The 20027-nt window shown below is 44.8% G+C and overlaps 1 protein-coding gene across 1 annotated transcript in view; it reads right to left on the bottom strand.

Annotated features, from left to right (window-relative positions):
* The window catches only part of BROX (BRO1 domain and CAAX motif containing), a 53193-nt gene that overhangs the window by 30667 nt on the left and 2499 nt on the right, over positions 1-20027 (bottom strand). Inside the window, exon 2 of the mRNA XM_089685053.1 lies at positions 439-575. Coding sequence (XP_089541179.1) covers positions 439-539 — 101 coding nt within the window. The 5' untranslated portion in view covers positions 540-575. The remainder of the gene's footprint in view (positions 1-438; positions 576-20027) is intronic.

Below are 20027 nucleotides of genomic sequence, written 5' to 3'. Positions count from 1 at the left end.
GTGTATTTCAATGGTTTCTGGAGCTGTTTGCCTGAAGTTCAGATACAAAACACCAAATCAAATGGTTAGCACTTCCACCTGGCAGTACTAGGGTCATAGGTTCGAATCTCAACCACGGCACCACCTGCCTGGAGTTTGCACGTTCTCCCTGTGCCTGCGTGGATTTCCTCCAGGTACTCCGGTTTCCTCCCACACTCCAAAGACATGCTGGCAGGCTAATTCGCTCCTGTCTAAATTGGCCCTAGTATGTGTATGTGAGTTAGGGACCTTAGATTGTACACCCCTTGAGGGTTAGGGACTGATGTGAATGTACAATATATATATGTGAAGCACTGTGTAAATTGATGGCGCTATATAAGTACCTGTAATAAATAAATGAAAAACTGACAGAATCTTCAAACATACCTCATCTATGAGCATGTCTTCATAAAATCGTACCTGCATATCTTTGATGCTGCTTGGGTGGAAGCCACTCCATAGAAGTTAAAGGACACCGGAGCAGTTGCCTTTAAGGGGTTACGGTGAAACCAGTGAGTCATGCTGATGGAATATTTTCTTTACCGGCTCTGTATCTCCTGTGGGGAGTGAAAACGCTTGTCAAAAACAATTGTTGTTTGAGATACAACCACAGAGTTTTATGCCAAGAGGTATGGTCAAAGGGCCCCAACATGGGGAAAATATGAAGAAAATCTCACAAGCGAGACACCATTTTTCACATTTCATTCAGCATACAGTGTATTTAAAGCAGTATAAAACCTAAGAGCAAATGTTATATTGCAGCTTACTAATTCTTAGAGATCGGATTGCTGCATTCATTTTTTTAAGGCTTTTTTCTTCTACTTTCATCTGGTGATCCAGCCAGTAAATCTGTTGTTTTTCAAAAGAAAACTCTCTTCCAGATGTATCATTTTACAAAAATGAGACAAACCGTTTACCACTGACAGGCGTGCTTACAATGATCAGCTTTTATTAATTTATGTTTGCTGCAAATGATTATAAATTGTTAGCTGGAGCCTGGCTTCGATTTGTTCGTGTATTTAAATCTGCTAATACAATAAACACTTCCCTACGCCCAGACTGACAATGCGATCTGCTGTGACCCCTGTGCTCCTTCACCCAGAGTGGTGGCACTCTAATACAGCAGGTATGTTATTGGCCAAATCATCAGGTGAAAACAGAGGGAAAAAGCCTAAAAAAAGAAAACTAATGCATCCACCACATCTAATGATTGGTAAGCGGCAATATATTACAATTTTGGATTTAGGTTTAATACCGCTCTAAAGCCCTAACGTCCTTATGCTTTGGATAGTGTGGGGAAAGGTTAAAACCCCTGTCTTTTTTTTTTTGCCTGTAGGAGAGGGGATTTCCGTAGCTTTCCATCTTAAAGAAAACAACAGGAATCTTTGTATTTGATTGTATATTATATTATGATTATCATATGATGTTATTAACTACATCATCACTACTATATTTAATTCTAGTTTGTGTATAACAAGATCCAAGGCCCCGAGGAAGCGGTTCTTCCGAGAAACGCGTCAGTCATTCTAAACTATGATCCTGTGTTCAGATACATGGTTACATTTCAAGCCATATTATTGATTTTTTGCTTTATTGTAGTCATACATATATCACACAACAATTGCTTTTATGAATTGTTATACTTGTTGATGTCATACCCAAGGAGGTACATTTAGAGTCCCAAATGCCAATTACTGTATCCATATTCAATATATAGGAATGGTACCTCCAGAGGGAACATCAACCCCAGATTTACCCTCCACATATGTTCTTTAAAATTTTAAGAAGCCACAGGAAGTGGAAGAAATCATTAAGTACAAGTCTTCCCTTTACTTCCTGTTCCAGTGACAACTGCATTTAACATCACCTTCTGTCACAGGGGCAATGGACACAAGGACAAACAAATCTTTGCTGACAGCGGTCACCAGAACAAGTGTCCTCACTGGAAGATTTCTTCTCTATTCCTGTTCTAGAGAAGACCCAACATTTTGGGGGCTCTGGACTAGGCTGCAACATACTGGTTGGAATAAAGGTTAGGCGAGACGATTTGCTGACTTTAGCACAGCCGCCATCTTTTCTGCATATCATTAGAATTCACTGAGCAATCTGGCATGCCGATGGGAGTTATTATTTATCATATCACATTATGCTGCTCCCACTCCTATCTCAGATCCTAATCACATTCAGAAATATTCAGCATGAAAACTGAAGAGACACACACTGCTACGAAAAATTCTATCATCCCATTGTCGGTGAAGGGCGTTTGCTCTACAGTGGGCAGGAGTGACGACGATGTTCGGAGCTCACACTCCATCTACATGGACGTACAATGTCAATACTGTGTTTCCTGGCCTTTTGTTCCTTGGGAAAATAATTCTAATATTACAGACAAAGATCCATTGAGAACAGCAGACATTTACCCCTTCTGGGCCTGTGGGTTTTTTTTAGGACAAAATCATTCTGGTTAAAGACGTTATTTTTTATTTCCTTTACATTTTATCTTCCTATTAGATGCTACAAACCACTTGAGTACAGTGTAGCAGTCCATATCTCCATCCCTTAACAGAGGAAGAGTGCAAAGCATCACCACTTTGTCAAGACGTCAAAGATAAATAAGAGTACTTACCAGTTGGAATTTAAAGTGAACAAAAAAAAAGTACAAAATTTTATTTACCTTAAAGCGGAGCTCCAACCAAATGGGGAAGGCTTTAAGGCCTCGTCCCCTGCTCCCCTTTAAGGAGTGGCACCTTTGGGGAGGAGGGGGGAGCAGGTACCAGATTTTGACAGGTACCTGCTCCCATTTCTGCTGAAACCGCCTAGACCAGTGGTCTCCAAACCACGGCCCGGGGGCCACATGTGGCCCTTTGCTTGCCTTTATCTGGCCCTTGAGGCACTATTTCATCCACTGATACCAGCAATCAGGCATAATTCCTTCCCCCCTTACACCAATGAAGGGGGCACAACGGCTTCCAATGACACCAGTAATGGGGCACAATTCCTCCCAATAACACCAATGATGGGGCACAATTCCTCCCAATAACACCAATGATGGGGCACAATTCCTCTGACTAACACAAAAAATAGGGCATTATTTTTTATCACTGACGTCGGGACCTTTTCTACTCCCACTGGCCACAATCCGGCCCTCCTAAAGTCTAAAGGACAGTAAACTGGCCCTTTGTTTAGAACGTTTGGAGACCCCTGGTCTAGGCGATTGGAAGTGGAAGTTGTCCTCCCCCCGACCCGCAGTCTTCTGGGACATGTGACAGGTCCCAGAAGACTATGGGAGCATTCACAAAGTGTAGTGCTACTCCCACATGAGCAGCGGGCACCCGGATGTATGGCAACAAGCTGCAGTCAGGTGCCCACACTTAAGATGCCGGGGAGAGAGGACAGCCAGTGAAACCAGTTGCAATGAGGACATTGCTGGATCGAGGAACAGGTGAGTGTCTTTTTTTTTTTTTTTAAAGTCAGCAGCTACAGTTTTTTTTTAATGTTTTGACTGCAGCTCCACTTTAATGCGTTCTGTGCTTTAAAGGTGACAAAAAACCTTCTGCATGCAGCTTCCCCCCAGCCCCCCATAAAGACATACCTGATACCAATCTTGTTTCAGCAATGTGTATGAGAACTCTCTCCGTCCTCACTAGACAATCACAGCCAGCGACGAAACAGCAGGGGGCAGGGCCTCTCCACGCTCAGTGTGTCAATGGACACACAAAGCCAACTCATGAGTGAGTACACATAAGTGTCCCCAGAGCAAGCGGCTTGATATGGGGGCAATCAGCAGGGGGAGGAGCCAGGAGCAACGGCGGGTCACCCAAGAAGAGGAGGGTCAGGGCAGGTAAGTATAACATGTTTTGTTATTACAAAAAAATTCACTTTAGAATCTCTTCAAAGCATAAAGCCCACAGCCCATTAAAGTGTATGTAAAGCAATGACCTTCTTTTATTTGTTCCCTTCTGCTTTATTAAATATACTCTTGAAATCTTTTATTTATATCTGTCTGATAAGTGCAAATAAATACTTGTTGATCCTGCCAGAAATCTTTCAAGCTGGTAAGTTCCTGTCCTGTCTGTCTCTGCCGTTATCAGTTATCTCTGTGGACCACAGAACACCTCCCCATCTGTTATGGAGATGAGAAGGGGGTGTTCTGTAGTACGGAGTGAAAACACCACTATGCCACAAATACAGTTCAGCAAGTGAATGGCACCACCCTAGGACAGAAAGTGTGTTACTGGCAGGATCACCAGGTTAAAAATAATGAAACAGCCACCACATCTAAAAGGAATGCTAACCTGCAATATATTTCATTTTTGTTTTGGATATAAATAAGATTCAAGGCAGAATGGGGCCCTAGCAAGATAGATAGAGGGGCCCTAGCAAGATGGAGCTCTGCCACCGCGGCAGATAGATTCGTAGTTTCAGTGGACTATGAGAGCGGTAATCAGCACACTTGTAGTCCATGGACACTTCCTCCAGCTTTCTAACTGAAAGCCTGTACAGAGGTACCGGCTGAGAGCTGGAGAAGAGTGTGCAGGACCCTATCCACTGATCACAGGTACAATGCTTTGTAGGCTCCTGGAGGGAATTATAAATGCACATTTTTTCCTGCAAAGATATGTGCATTTATTTATGAACGTAGACTTTATAGTTGATAGGCTTGTTTACACCTCTGGCAGTCTTTGAAAAGTGATCCATGGCAGATCGCTTTTCAGAGAATGATACAGGATCAGCTGAAAGGCATTCAGTAGGTGATCCTGCCACCTCCTGAATTGCTATTTTTTTTCTTGCCAGCCAAATGGGGGTTTTGAATGGATATACCCGAGCTAGTGTTTGGTTCGTGGTTGCGGCATGGCCCTATTCACTTCAATAGACCACATCTGACAGTGGTACTGCCCACCCAATCGATAGGGTGTATAGTTTTTTCAGCATGTGCACAACCCTGTCTATCCTCTGTGCTAGGTTAATGGGGGCTGTCAGAGGCGGTAAAATCACAGCTTAGCTGTATTTTTACTGCCATCTGACTGCACGTGTGAATGATGCCTAAAGAAAGCTGCAGATTTAGAGAGGACTTTAAAAATCATATTAACGTTGAAGATTTGAGACGGGGTTTAGATCCATTCAACACATATTTAACAAACTGCTATCAAGAATTTGAAGCATTTGAACCCCCCTTCTTCAATCCCACCTTATACACTGTGTGTGTCAGACGGGGCGGACTGACCATTTGGAAACTCGGGCACTGCACGAGGGCCCGGGGTCAGTAGGGGGCCCCATAAGATGCCCTTGGTACCTTTTTCATAGGCTTTTTTGAGTTTGGGCTAGGACACAGGGGCCCCATGATCCCCTATTGCCCGGGGGCCCCATGAGTTGTCAGTCCGCCCCTGACCTGTAGGGTGCACTTGTCTCAATTCAGAGCACTAAGAGGTTGATTTACTAAAGGCAAATAGTCTGTGCACTGCAAGTTTAGTTGCTCCAGATCTAAGGGGGAGCTCTGAAATGAAGGGAAGCTCTGCTGACTTCTATCCTCCAATCATGTGCAAGAAAAAATACTGTTTGCTATTTATCCCCTATTCCCCAGGGGCCCCATGAGTTGTCAGTCCGCCCCTTGTGTCGGATACAAACCACACACACAGGGAATGACAAATGTCATCTATAAAACTGACCCTTCTTACTATTGCTACCTTTTGATTAGCAGATTGGTGAAGGCATATCCTAGATCAGGTGTGGTGGCTGAATGCATCTAGTAGAATATTAAGCAAATGACATCATTTGTCGGTTTGTCCCGCCCCGTCCGGACTGGTTGAACCTGTCACCCATACACAGGTCTCTGATAAAGGTGTGGCAGACACAGAGGTGACAATGTGCCCCACTCACATGACTCTACAAATCACACAATGACCACACAGCTAATGTAAACCTGCGCTGGCTGATCGCCTCTAGGGACTGACCTCACTCAACACATTAAAGTGGCACTCCAGCCAAAAAACAGTTTTAACATGTGGGCAAGGATTTAAACTTCTGTCAGGGTTTAATTGCGGTCTGTATCCCTATTGGAGAAATTTTACACTCCTTTCTTGTCCCTGTTACCCCTTTCTTTCTCAAAGAATGTTTGAGTTAGAGTCCTACTTTAAAGATGTACTCCCGAAATAAAGTATATCAAAAGCCAACACCTTTTTGGGTTTGGATGGAGTAAGAACGATAGAATTTTAAAACTCCTATCGGAATTTTACTGCTGTCTGTGTCACTGCTGGGAAGATTCACCCTCTTTGTCCTGGTGACCGTGGGATGAAAAGTGATTGCAAATCCAGTTAGGCTCCAAGCACACTAGCATTTTTTTTTTAGCTAAAAAAAAACACGGGAAAAAATGCTAGATAACAAACGCTGGTAAAAGCGTTTTTTTAGTAGCGTTTTAGTAGCATTCAGAAGTGTTAACATTTTATTAGCATTTTTACAGTATATGTAGTTGTAAAAAAAAGAAGAAAAAAAAAATACCTAGAAAAGAGCTGTTAGAAGCATTTAGGGATGTTTAGTGGGTTTTTTTTCTGCTGGAAAAATGCCCCAAGAAAACCTCTACAAAAACAATTTTTTTTTCTGCTTTTATGGCCGGTTTCCACTATAGAAATGCAGTCCAAATGTGTTTCGGATGAATTGCTACATGTGCGTTTTTGAGGCTTTCCAGTTCATTTTTTCCACCCCTCTCTTTTTCTTCAATTTAAATTGAGATATGTGGGTTCCAGTGTGTTTTTGTGCTTTCCAGTGCCTTCCGGTGCATTTTGAGGCGTTTTACCGCGTTCCAGTACAGTTCTGTGCAAGAAAAATGCAACCTGTTCTACTTATTTTTCTGAAACCGGAACACACTGGAACTGCAAGCACTGATGTGAACTATAACATTGACAACCATATAACCTACTTTCTGCGCGTTTTGGAAGCAGAAAAAAAAGCAACTAAAACGCATGTAGTGTGAACTGGCCCTAGGATGCTGAGGCTTAAAAAAATGCTAAACGCCTAAAGTCGTGCGCATGGACACAGAATAACACTATTTAGCTTCTAGGAGCAGAAATAAAAAACACTAATAGCTTCTAGGAGCTTAAAAAACCACTAGTGTGTATGGAGCCTTATACAGTTTTCACCAAAACAAAATTGAGGAAAAAAATCTTCCCATCAGGACACTGGATCTGGTCACAGATGTCGAAAAGGGACTCTTTACACCACAGGTACAATGCGTTTTGAATAGTCCTGTCAAAACCAGGCATCCGCTCCCAGTCCTGGCTGGGTTCGCCGTGGCGAACTGAGCCAGAAGTTTGGTACCCCCCGCAGCCCTCTAGGACACTTCCAAGGTCCCAGAGGATTGCAGTCAATAAAAAAAAATGCAGCGTGCTTCGCGTATGCACAGTAGGGAACCTGTCCAGGCATCCAGCGGCATGCTGACCCAAAGCCTATTCTTCAGACAGGTGCTGGCGCCTCCATCTTGACTAAGGGAAACCGGCGGTGAAGCCTTGTCGCCGGTTTCTCTTAGTCACGATGGAGGCCCCAGCACCAGGCAGCCAACTGAAGAATCGGCTCGTGGAGAGGACACCGCTGGATGCCTGGGCAGGTAATTGTCCTTATATTAAAAGTCAGCAGCTACAGTATTTGTAGCTGCCGACTTTTGATTAATTTTTTTTTTTAGAAGGTAGTGGAGGCCAGAACTCCACCTTAAATTTCATAATTCAGAGGTGCAAACTGAGCCTTGAGCAATCTGTAGTCACCCACTACTGTAAGACTAAAAACCCCAGCATGCGCTACCACCTGAAAAAGAAAAGCTGATTATTAATATTGAAATTTCAGGGCTGACTAGCACTACCTTTTACTATTCAGTCAAAATTGAACTCAAGTATTTAAAATGCTCACTTGAAGCGTTTTCTTTTCCATCAATAATTTTATTAACTAGCAATATGTCTTGAATCTGCTAGAAAATTGTGAATTCCTTAGCACAGACCCCTCCCTCCTTGCAAGTCATAGCCCCTTCCTCTTCTAGGAGTGTCTAATTATTGTCTGTGCTGACCCAGCTGCTCTGCCTTTCCCCTCGACATCCTACGTAACCTTTTATGTTGCTGCCAGGGGAGGAGAAAAGGAGAATACTACGGTGTCACTTAAGAGACAGTTCTGAGCCTGATGGGATTGCTGACATCACATCCAAGATGGTGCAACTCAGCATCAGTTGAAGGACTTTTGATTGTATACACAAAGGAAGCTTTTACAGGTAAATAACATGCATAAAATATGGTAAATTACATAGTTACAGTATATAGTTAGTCTGGCTGAAAAAAGACAGAAGTCCATCCAGTTCAACCATTTAAAAAAATAAAAATTAAAAAGTTATAATCCTATACCCACAGTTGATCCAGAGGAAGGCTAAAATAGCCAGCAAAGCATGATCCAATTTGCTCCTGCAGGGAAAAAAATTTCTTCCTAATCCCCCGATATAATCTGATATTCCCTGGATCAACTTTACCTATGAATGTTAGTATCCAGTTATATTCTGTGTATCTAGGAAAGAATCCAGGACTTTTTTAAAGCAATCCACTGAGCTGGCCAGAACCAACTCTTGAGGGAGTCTATTCCACATTTTCACAGCTCTCACTGTGAAGAAACCTTTCCGTGTTTGGAGATTAAATTTCTTTTCCTCCAGACATAAAGAGTGTCCCCTTGTCCTCTGTGATGACCTCAGGGTGAATAACTCTACACCGAGTTCACTATATGAACCACTGATGTATTTATACATGTTGATCATACCCCTCCTTAATCTCCTCTTCTCAAGAGAGAATACATTCAGTTCCTCTAATCTTTCCTCATAGCTGAGCTCCTCCATGCCTCTTATCAGTTTGGTTGCCCTTCTCTGTACTTGCATATATAATCTATAGGGAAGCTTGCTGTAAAAATGAATGGTTTAGCGACAGTTAAAATTACACCTAAAAAAAAAAAAAAAAAGAAAAGAGCAAAGTCTACCGGCTCAGATCTTCAGTTTTTCATCCACACTTTGCTGTAGTGCACCAGACCACCCCACTGTCTTTATTCCATAATCTGGGAAGCTCTGCTTCAGACGCAAAGAAATTCCTAACAACACGCACTGCAAACATCCAACAGTTTCTCCTGTACAGAAATATCTGTACAAACAAAATTCCCACACCTCAGATTCACATGTGCACTGAAAGTTTTAAAACCCAACTTTGGGCACAAAAAATAAATATTCCCATGCAGTGGTGCTGTGTCTGCACTGCATGGATTAACTGCTCGAAGATATACTTACCTGATCCTCCGATCCTCCCAGCACAAGACTGGCACTCCACACTCCAGTAGACTGTTCCTGACGTCATCATGCCCAGATCAGGCTGCATAGGCCAGGAACAGTCCACTGCTGAACCGTGGGGAGGGCCATTTTCCAGCGGATGGAAGGATCGGGTCAGTATATGCATTCTCCTCTTCCCTAGCTAAAATGAGCAGTTGACCCGTGCAGGGTGGGCATAGCTCTACTGCATGGGGAAAATTTCTTTTGCCTGGAGTTGGGCTTGAAAAGACTGGTGACACAACAAGAAGAAAAAAAAGAGGATGCCGATTTGGGAAGTACATTCCCAGGGATCCTGTGTGGTGCTCTCTTTATTCTGGCTGACTGAATTACAGGGTATATAGCGAACTACACTTGCATTTCACTAATAATTGATTTGTGCTTTGCCTAAAAATTTCCCCTTAGCAAGAAGAAACTAATGAGTAAGATTGCAGCAATCATTTTGATGTGTTGTGCGCTCTCCCATGCAGACTGCAGTGTGTTCTTTGCTCAGCATGTGATTAGATGATATCACAGCCAGCTATTTATAGAACCTCTGAATCATATCCAATGTTGTAATAGAAATCAATTCACACATTCTCAATCTAAGTACTAGCAAACGAGGCAAGACTTCTTTCAGACAGTCAATCAGCTTCTTTGTCAGCAATAATCGCGGAGTCTTCCCTGCAGAGGAACTACGGACCCATGTCCAATACGTGCGAACGGCTGTGGTGGCCAGATTTATACCTTGTACAAATCAACGACCGATTCCACCATTGTTCACATGGTCATATAAAAGGTTACTTGTAAAGAGCGCCTCTGACCGGCCTTGGACGACGACAGTTTACATTTAGTGCCTGCATTCTCTGGCTGCATACAAAAAGGACGCAGCTAACTGGCCAGTCTGAATGCAGCCATAGCGCAGAGTGGCGCTATCTCCAGGTGCAGTGTTTATCAGTGTTCAGTCCCATGTAGCCACAACAGCCCATATGTTATACAATTTTCCTTCTCATGGTGGAAGGAAAGAAAATTGATCAATTCCCCCCATCAACACTGAATCCCTCCAGCAGCGCTATTATTGTGTTCTGCTGGCTGGGAGCCTCCACTACCGGCAGAACACAATGATCACTGCAAGTAGCTATAGCCACAGGCAGTGACTGCATGAAAAAAAAAATCCAACAGGTTGGTTATACTGAAGCCGATCAATGGATTGACTTCAATACAACGAGCCTGTCTATAGATGGATCAAATCTCAGCCGGTCCCTGCTGAACCAGCCAAAATCCATCTATGGCTGGCTTACAGTGATACTAAAGCTAAAACCATCTTTTAAACATAAGGCATTGCTTGCATTAAGGTAAAAAATGTTTTATATTTCTTAGTCTTTTCCCTTTCCCGTGTGAAGGGAAGAGAGGGGAGAATAGATCCAGCACTGTGCATGGTTGCATCCCTTCTCTTCTTCTCACACAGGACTTGAGGAGCAGCAGGAGCCATTGGCTACTGCTGCTGTCAATCAAATGCAGTGAGGAGGAAGTGGGGGGCAGGACTAAGTCCTGATGTCTGAGTCTATGGAGCACGGATCCATAAACACAGCTCAGGAGCAAGCATACACCATGTGCCTCCATAGCAAATGGCTTACTATGGGGACACACTAAGAAGAAGAGGAGCCAAAATGGCAGGCAGGAGATCTGAAAAGAGGATTGAGACTGCTCTGTGCAATACCATTGCATAAAACAGGTGAGTATAACATGTTTGTTATTTTAGTTTAAAAAAAAAAATAGCCTTTAGTAACACTTTAATGGCCAGTCTGAATGAGGCTCAATTACTGAAGTAATTATATTAATCAGTATAGAAAATGAAATAAAAAAAAATCTAATACAAAAGCCCCAGCAATAACTTTCCAAACCTACGCAGAGCCTAGCCATATTTTTAAAAAAATCTTTGGATATTATAGGTAAGAGTTGAAAAAAAAAAAACACGGCTGATTATTTTTTTCTGCCTGTATCTCAGTGGGGATTTTCCTTTACTTCCTGTTCTGGAGACACAACAGGAAGTGAGAGGAAATCCTCTCTTAGACAGCTGACACAGGAGCAGGTGTCCCCATTGAAAAATCTCCCCTTAAGCAGCCCATAGATTATGCAATTTTCTTTCCATCCACTATGGGTCAGTGTTGATGGGGGAATCCCTCCTGCAGTGCTATTGTGTTCTGCAGGTGGGAAGCCTTCCCCAGTGGCAGAACACAATGAGTATTTCTGATGGCTATTGCTGCCAGCAGTAATTGCAATAAAATATCCGACAGACTGGTTGCATTTGATCGATGGATCGACTTCACTACAACCAGCCTGCCCATAGATGGATCAAATCCCAGTCAGTCCCCCCTGAACCAGCCGAGATTCATTCCAGCTGTACCTTTGATGACAACTGAGAAATTCTGTCACTTTTTGTTTCGGAGACAATGATGCGACTAGTACCTGTGTACTAACCTTACCCCCTTCATCCACCCATAGTTCCTAGGTGAAAATGACATCACATTCCTTCCAGTGAGATCCTGGGGAATACAAATCAGCCAAAATCTAGAGAGTAGATGCTTTTTCAATGGAATGGAGGGTCTTCACATGAGATCTGCCTACTCTGCATTCCCCGATGACGTCATGCACAGCAATGTGAAAGACTGGGGTAAGGCAAGTATAAATGTGATACCTCTCTTTACATCTACATCTTACACCTACTAATATTAGGAGGGGGCCCCAATACTTCATGTGGGCCTTGCATTGAACTGCAAAGTCAGCTGTAAAGATCAGCAATGATGGACTTCAATGAGCAAATGTCCCTGACAACAGTTTGAGACGCCTCTAAGGTTATTCAACATTAAAGCGGAGCTCCACCCAAAAGGGGAAGTTATGCTTTAAGGACCGCTTACCCGCTCCCCATTAAAGATTGGCACCTTTGGGAAGCGGGTACCCAAATTTGACAGGTACCTGCTCCCACTTCCGGTCCGATCGCCTAGGCGATCGGAAGTGGAAGGTGTCCTCCCTCCCTGTAGTCTTTTGGGACACGTGACAAGTCCTAGAAGACTACAGGAACATTCACGAAGCGCAGTACTACTCGCGCATGCGCAGTGGGTACCCGGCTGTGAAGTCGCAAGCTGTCTCAGCCGGGTGCCCACACTGAAGATGCCAGCCTCCTGGAATACAGGACGGCCTGTGAAACAAGCTGCGGGGGGGACACCGAGGGACCGGGGGATAGGTAAGTGACTGTTTTTTTAAAAGTCAGTAGCTGCTGACTTATTTTTTGATAGGTTGAGTGGAACTCTGCTTTAAAAGCAGAAGCAGTTGACCTGTTCAGCTGCTTTTACATTCCTATAGACTTGTATGGGGAGAGAAGCCATTCTGAAGCAAACAAATCCTGTCAACATTGGCCTAAAGTCTGACCATCACTGCCTGACCTAACACACTGGAGTAGATTTACTTAGTCTAGGTTCACATCTCATCGGTTTCACCCGGTGGGTTTTTTGGAAAGGGTCAGGGACTTTTTTAAATGCAAAAAACTTGTGCTTTTGGTTCTACAGACTTCAATGGAGACGCTGCAGAAAAGCATGTAGTGTGTTTTTGCTGTGTTTTTTACGTGTTTTTGATGCGTTTTGCATTTTAATCTGCCTAGCAACAAGAAAAATAAATTTAAAAACGCAAAACGCATCAAAAACATGGCAAAAACGCATTAGCAAAAAACTGTACCCATATGAAATTTTTACCATTTTTCTCACTCATAGAGATTTCTTTTGGGGGTATTTAATCACCACTGGGTGCTTTCTTTTTTGCACTATAAACAAAAAAAGAGTGAACATTTTGAAAAAAAAAAAGTTTTCTTTCAAAAAGTACTGCAGAAACGGATCAAACGCAAACTGCATAGGTGGGAACCTAGCCTAAAACCAAAGCACTCAGCATCTGGTGCAGCTGTGCACGGATAGCCAATCAGCTTCTAACTTCAGTTTGTTCAATTAGGCTTTGGCAATAAAACCTGGAAGATGATTGGCTTCCATGCAGAAGTGCACCAGATTTTGCACTCTCTAGTTTTAATAAATAACCCCCCCAGTCAGTTAAGTGGTAAATCACAAAGCTAAAAGTGTTAGACAGTAAGGAAACATAATGAAATTGCAAATAGAAGTCTGAATTTTCACATTTTTGCATAAGCCTAATAGAAATTCTCTTTTAAAAGTGACACTGACACTACAAAAAAAACTAAAAACAAAAACGGAATCAAACATCGGTCAGTTAAAAAGATTGATACTGTACTTAAAGCAGTATTAAACCCTAAAATCAAAATGTATTCTATTGCAGCTTAATTCTTAGGTGTGGTGGCTGCATTAGTTTTCTTTGTTTAGGGTTTCTTTCTTTTATTTTCACATGGTGATCTGGCCAATAAGTCTGTGGTGTATCAACTTCCTTTAACACAGTGGTTCTCAACCTTTCTAATGCCGCGACCCCTTAATACAGTTCCTCATGTTGTGGTGACCCCCAACCATAAAATTATTTTCATTGCTACTTCATAACTGTAATTTTGCAGTGGGAGGAGTAGTGCCACATCATTGGTGTCAGTGGGAGGAATAGTGCCCCATCACTGATGTCAGTGGGATGAATAGTGCCCCATTGTTGGTATCAGTGGGATGAATAGTGCCCCATCGTTGGTATCAGTGGGAGGAATAGTGCCCCATCACTGGTGTCAGTGGGATGAATAGTGCCCCATCGTTGGTATCAGTGGGAGGAATAGTGCCCCATCATTGGTGTCAGTGGCAGGAATAGTGCCCCATCATTGGTGTCAGTGGCAGGAATAGTGCCCCATCATTGGTGTCAGTGGGAAGAGTAGTGCTCCATCACTGGTGTCAGTGGGAGGAATAGTGCTCCATCACTGGTGTCAGTGGGAGGAATAGTGCCACATCATTGGTGTCAGTGGGAGGAATAGTGCCCCATCATTGGTGTCAGTGGGAGGAGTAGTGCCCCATCATTGGTGTCAGTGGGAGGAGTAGTGCCCCATCATTGGTGTCAGTGGGAGGAGTAGTGCCCCATCATTGGTGTCAGTGGGAGGAGTAGTGCCCCATCATTGGTGTCAGTGGGAGGAGTAGTGCCCCATCATTGGTGTCAGTGGGGGGAGTAGTGCCCCATCATTGGTGTCAGTGGGGGGAGTAGTGCCCCATCATTGGTGTCAGTGGGGGGAGTAGTGCCCCATCATTGGTGTCAGTGGGGGGAGTAGTGCCCCATCATTGGTGTCAGTGGGGGGAGTAGTGCCCCATCATTGGTGTCAGTGGGGGGAGTAGTGCCCCATCATTGGTGTCAGTGGGGGGAGTAGTGCCCCATCATTGGTGTCAGTGGGGGGAGTAGTGCCCCATCATTGGTGTCAGTGGGGGGAGTAGTGCTCCATCACTGGTGTCAGTGGGGGGAGTAGTGCCCCATCACTGGTGTCAGTGGGAGGAGTAGTGCTCCATCACTGGTGTCAGTGGGAGGAATAGTGCCACATCATTGGTGTCAGTGGGAGGAATAGTGCCCCATCATTGGTGTCAGTTGGGGTAGTAGTGCCCCATCATTGGTGTCAGTGGGGGGAGTAGTGCCCCATCATTGGTGTCAGTGGGGGGAGTAGTGCCCCATCATTGGTGTCAGTGGGGGGAGTAGTGCCCCATCATTGGTGTCAGTGGGAGGAATAGTGCCCCATCACTGGTGTCAGTAGGGGGAGTAGTGCCCCATCACTGGTGTCAGTGGGAGGAATAGTGCCACATCATTGGTGTCAGTGGGAGGAATAGTGCCACATCATTGGTGTCAGTGGGAGGAATAGTGCCCCATCATTGGTGTCAGTGGGAGGAATAGTGCCCCATCATTGATGTCAGTGTGGTGGAGGGGAGAATAGTGCCCCATCATTGGGGTCGGGGGGGGGGGGGGATAGTGTCCCATCGTTGGTGTCAGTGGGGGGAGGAATAGTGCCCCATCATTGATGTCAGTGTGGTGGAGGGGAGAATAGTGCCCCATCATTGGGGTCGGGGGGGGGAAATAGTGATCCATCGTTGGTGTCAGTGGGGGGAGGAATAGTGCCCCATCGTTGGTGTCAGTGGGGGGAGGAATAGTGCCCCATCGTTGGTGTCAGTGGGGGGAGGAATAGTGCCCCATCGTTGGTGTCAGTGGGGGGAGGAATAGTGCCCCATCGTTGGTGTCAGTGGGGGGAGGAATAGTGCCCCATCGTTGGTGTCAGTGGGGGGAGGAATAGTGCCCCATCGTTGGTGTCAGTGGGGGGAGGAATAGTGCCCCATCGTTGGTGTCAGTGGGGGGAGGAATAGTGCCCCATCGTTGGTGTCAGTGGGGGGAGGAATAGTGCCCCATCGTTGGTGTCAGTGGGGGGAGGAATAGTGCCCCATCGTTGGTGTCAGTGGGGGGAGGAATAGTGCCCCATCGTTGGTGTCAGTGGGGGGAGGAATAGTGCCCCATCGTTGGTGTCAGTGGGGGGAGGAATAGTGCCCCATCGTTGGTATTAGTCACACAAATGATGGGGCACTATTCCTCCCACTGACACCAATGATACTTACTTTGCTGACCCCTGCTCCAGCCTGGGCTCGCTCTCTCACTTACCTGTCAGCTGTCTTCCTTCTCTGGCCGCTCTCCTCTTCACTCGCTCCGGCAGCTCCCTCGGTCTTCTTTGATGTACGCGCGCTGCCGCTCGGCTCCTCCTCTCCAAGCTCCACCTCCTCGCCCGGTGATTGGCCGCCTGTGTGCCTCTCCTGAGCTACAGTTCCGGTGGCCAATCAGCGGCGAGGATGCGGAGCTGCTGAGCGATCCCGGAGGTGTGGCCAGGTGACAGCAGCGTATCATCCCGCCCACACATCGCCGGAGACTGCAGCGGTGTCTCGGTTCCTAAGATCATCGGAAATATGTGTTTTCCGATGGTCTTAGGCGACCCCTGGGAAATGGTCGTTCGACCCCCAAAGGGGTCGCGACCCCCAGGTTGAAAACCGCTGCTTTAACAGAACCAGCTGTCCATCAAAGTGACAGTTATAGGGCTGAGGCAAACCATTTAAAACTGGTAGGGGTGCTTACAATGATCTGCTTTTATTATTAGTAAAACCTTTATTACAAAAGGAAAAAAAAACTGTTGCTGTAACTTCTTAAAAAGTGTTAGCTGGAGTTCAGCTTCAATTTGTTAGTCAAGCCCATATAAATCTGCTAGTACATCAAACACTACCCTCACCCCAGATGCTGCTGTCCAAAGGTGTCCCTATTGCTCCCCCATCCAGAGTGGAGACAACCTAAGACAGGAATTGCATTACTGGCCAGGTCACCACGTAAAAGTAAAGGTAGATTTAGATGGATGTCTAAATCTACAGTTCCTATGAAAAGCGACCCATGTTCAGGTCGCTTTTCACAGGCAATTGACAGGCAGTGAGGAGGTGTCACCAATTTTAACCCCAATTTCACTGATAAACTGCATTGCATGGCATTTTCAGTGCTTCCGTTTGCCCAAAGGGTTGCGTTCAACAGGCAGGAAACTACATGTCGGGTAGTTTTTGCCATCATCATCGCTTCTGACCTCCCAGGATCATAGAGATGGCTGGGAGCCATCCGGTCAACAGCCAGCTCTATGATAACCCCAGAGCACCGCCGGATCAGATACCAGGCTCCCTGCATTCTTGGGAGAAGAGCCGGTCGGCAGTGACAGAAAGGGGGACACACAATAGGATGGCTTTTACAATGTAGGGAAATGGTGGCTGGAAGAAAAAAAAAAAAAGAAACCAGGATGTGCCTGTACCTGCAGGAATCATCCTGATATCTCCACTTTAAGTCCAGAATGTCATAGGATGCCCTATGGGCGGGAAGTGGTTAAAGTGTATGTTACCCTAAATATTTTTTTTTTCACATGTATTTTATAAATCATAGCCTCTATCATTTTCATGTACTTCTTCCACTTTGTCCAGGTACTGGACACTGTGAAGGAACACAGCATGCCTGTGTTAAATAGTTTGTTCAGCCACCGCACCCCCAGACCAATCACAACCTGCCTCTGGCACACACCACTCCCAATCACAGCCTGCCTCTTGAACACGCCCCCTGCTTAAGCACAACCTGCCTCTTGCCTCAGGCTGAACAGACTACTTAATACAGACACACTGGGGTTTATTTACTAAAGCTGGAGAGTCCAAAATCAGACTCACTTCTGCATAGAAACCAATCAGCTTCCAGGTTTCATTGTCAAAGCTTCATTGAACAAGCTGAGGTTAGAAGCTGATTGGTTTCTAGGCAGAAGGGAGTCTGATTTTGGACTCTCCAGCTTTAGTAAATAAACCCCACTGTGTCTCTGCACAGTGTCCTGTAACCCTGCCCCCCATTATCAGAAAGAAGGTCACAGACAGAACTTTTAGACCTTGTAAAATAAAGTAAGACAGGTAATTTCTGAAACTAAACAAAATCAGTTATGGTATCTGCATAATTACAGTGGGGAAAATAATTATTTGATCCCCTGCAGATTCTGTAAGTTTGCCCACTTACAAAGAAATGAAGGGTTTATATTTTTTATCATTGGTATATTTTAAATGATAGAGACAGAATATCAAATAAAGATCCAGAAAAAACACAACACAAATGTTATAAATTGAGTTGCAGTTCAGTGAGTAAAATAAGTATTTGATCCCCTACCAACCATGATTCTGGCTCCCACAGACTGGTTATGCTCTCATGTGGTACACAGATTAGTCCTGTCAATTGAAGAAGTTGCTTCTAACGACAACTTGTTATGTGTATAACAGATACCTGTCCACAGAATCTCTTTCTTCCATTTAAACCTCACCATCATGGGCAATACCAAGGAGCTGTCAAAGAATGTTAGGGACAAGATTGCAGACCTGCAAAAGGCTGGCATGGGCTGCAAGACCATCAGCAAGAAGCTTGGTGAGAAGGAGACAACTTTTAGAATGATTATTCGCAAATGGAAGAAATACAAAATAACCATCAATCGCCCTTGGTCTGGAGGTCCATGCAAGATTTTGCATCATGGGGTAAGGAAGATCATGAGAAAAGTGAGGGTCAGCCTAGAACTACACGGGAGCAGCTTGGGAATGATCTCAAGGCAGTAGGGACCACAGTCACCAAACAAACCATTGGTAACACAATACTCCACCATGGATTGAAATCCTGCAGCACCAGCAAGGTCTCCCTCCTCAAGAAGGCACATGTACAGACCAGTTTGAAGTTTGCCAATGAACATCTAAACAATTCAGAGAAGGATTGGGAGAAAGTGCTGTGGTCAGATGAGACCAAAATTGAGCTCGTTGGCATCAACTTGACTCGCTGTGTTTGGTGGAAGAAAAATGCTGACTATGACCCTAAGAACACCCTACAGTCAAGCATGGAGGTGGAAACATTATGCTTTGGGCCTGTTTCTCTGCTAAAGGTACAGGCCGACTTTGCTGCATTGACCAATGGACGGGGTCATGTATTGTAAAATCTTGGATGCATACCTTCTTCCCTCAGCCAGAACACTGAAGATGGGTTGTAGATGAGTCTTCCAGCATGACAATGACCCATAGCATACCTCCAAGGCAACAAAGGAGTGGCTCAAGAAGAAGCACATTAAGGTCATGGAGTGGCCTAGCCAGTCTCCAGACCTTAATCCTTTAGAAAATATATGGAGGGAGCTGAAACTTCGAGCTGTCAAGCAACATCCAAGAAACCATAAGGATTTAGAGAAGATCTGTAAAGAAGAGTGGACCAAAATCCCTCCTGAGATGTGTGCAAACCTGGTAACCAACCACAAGAAATGTCCTACCTCAGTACTTGGTGGAGAAACCCTTCTTGGCAAGCATAAAGTCATGTCTTCTTTGAGGATCAAATACTTATTTTACTTACTGAACTGCAACTCAATTTTTAACATTTGTATTGTTTTTTTTCTTGATTTTTGTTGATATTCTGTCTCTATCATTTAAAATACACATATGGTAAACATTATCCACTTGCCTACTAGGCACTTATACCCCCTTCCTTACCAGGCCAATTTTCAGCTTTCAGCACTGCCGCACTTTGATAGACAATTGCGCGGTCATGCAACATTGTACCCATATGAAATTTTGATCATTTTTTTCTCACAAATAGAGCTTTCTTTTGGTGGTATTAAATCGCCACTGGGCGCTTTACTTTTTGCGCTATAAATACAAAAAGTGCAAAAAATTTGAAAAAAAAAAAGTTTCTTTGTTTCTATTATAAAATTTTTCAAACAGGTAATTTTTCTCCTTCACTGATGTGCGTTGATGAGGCAGCACTGATAGGCGGCACTGATGGGCACTGATAGGCAGCACTAAAGGGCACTGATAGGCAGTACTAATGAGGTGGCACGGATAGGCGGCACTCATAGACAGCACTAATGAGGTGTCACGGATAGGCGGCACTAATATGCAGCACTGATAGGTGACACTGATGATGGGTACTGATAGACGGCACTGACTGGCATCACTGCTGGGCACTGACTGGCTGCACTGACTGGCACAACCCCTGGGCACTGACTGGTGGCACTGACTGGCAGCACTGGTGGGTGGCACTGGTGGGTGGGCACAGGTGGGTGGCACTGCCGGGCACAGGTGTGTGACACTGCAGAGTGGCACAGGTGGGTGCACTGCTGGGCACAGGTGGGTGGAGCTAGTGGACGCACTGCTGGGCACAGGTGGGCGGAGCTTGCGGGTGG

Source organism: Staurois parvus, unplaced genomic scaffold (assembly GCF_062004578.1).
Source record: "Staurois parvus isolate SC_StPar_1 unplaced genomic scaffold, SC_StPar_1.0 ptg000362l, whole genome shotgun sequence".
Lineage (NCBI taxonomy): Eukaryota > Metazoa > Chordata > Amphibia > Anura > Ranidae > Staurois > Staurois parvus.
The sequence above is the reverse complement of the archived record's forward strand: the minus strand, read 5'-3'. Positions and strand labels throughout refer to the sequence as shown.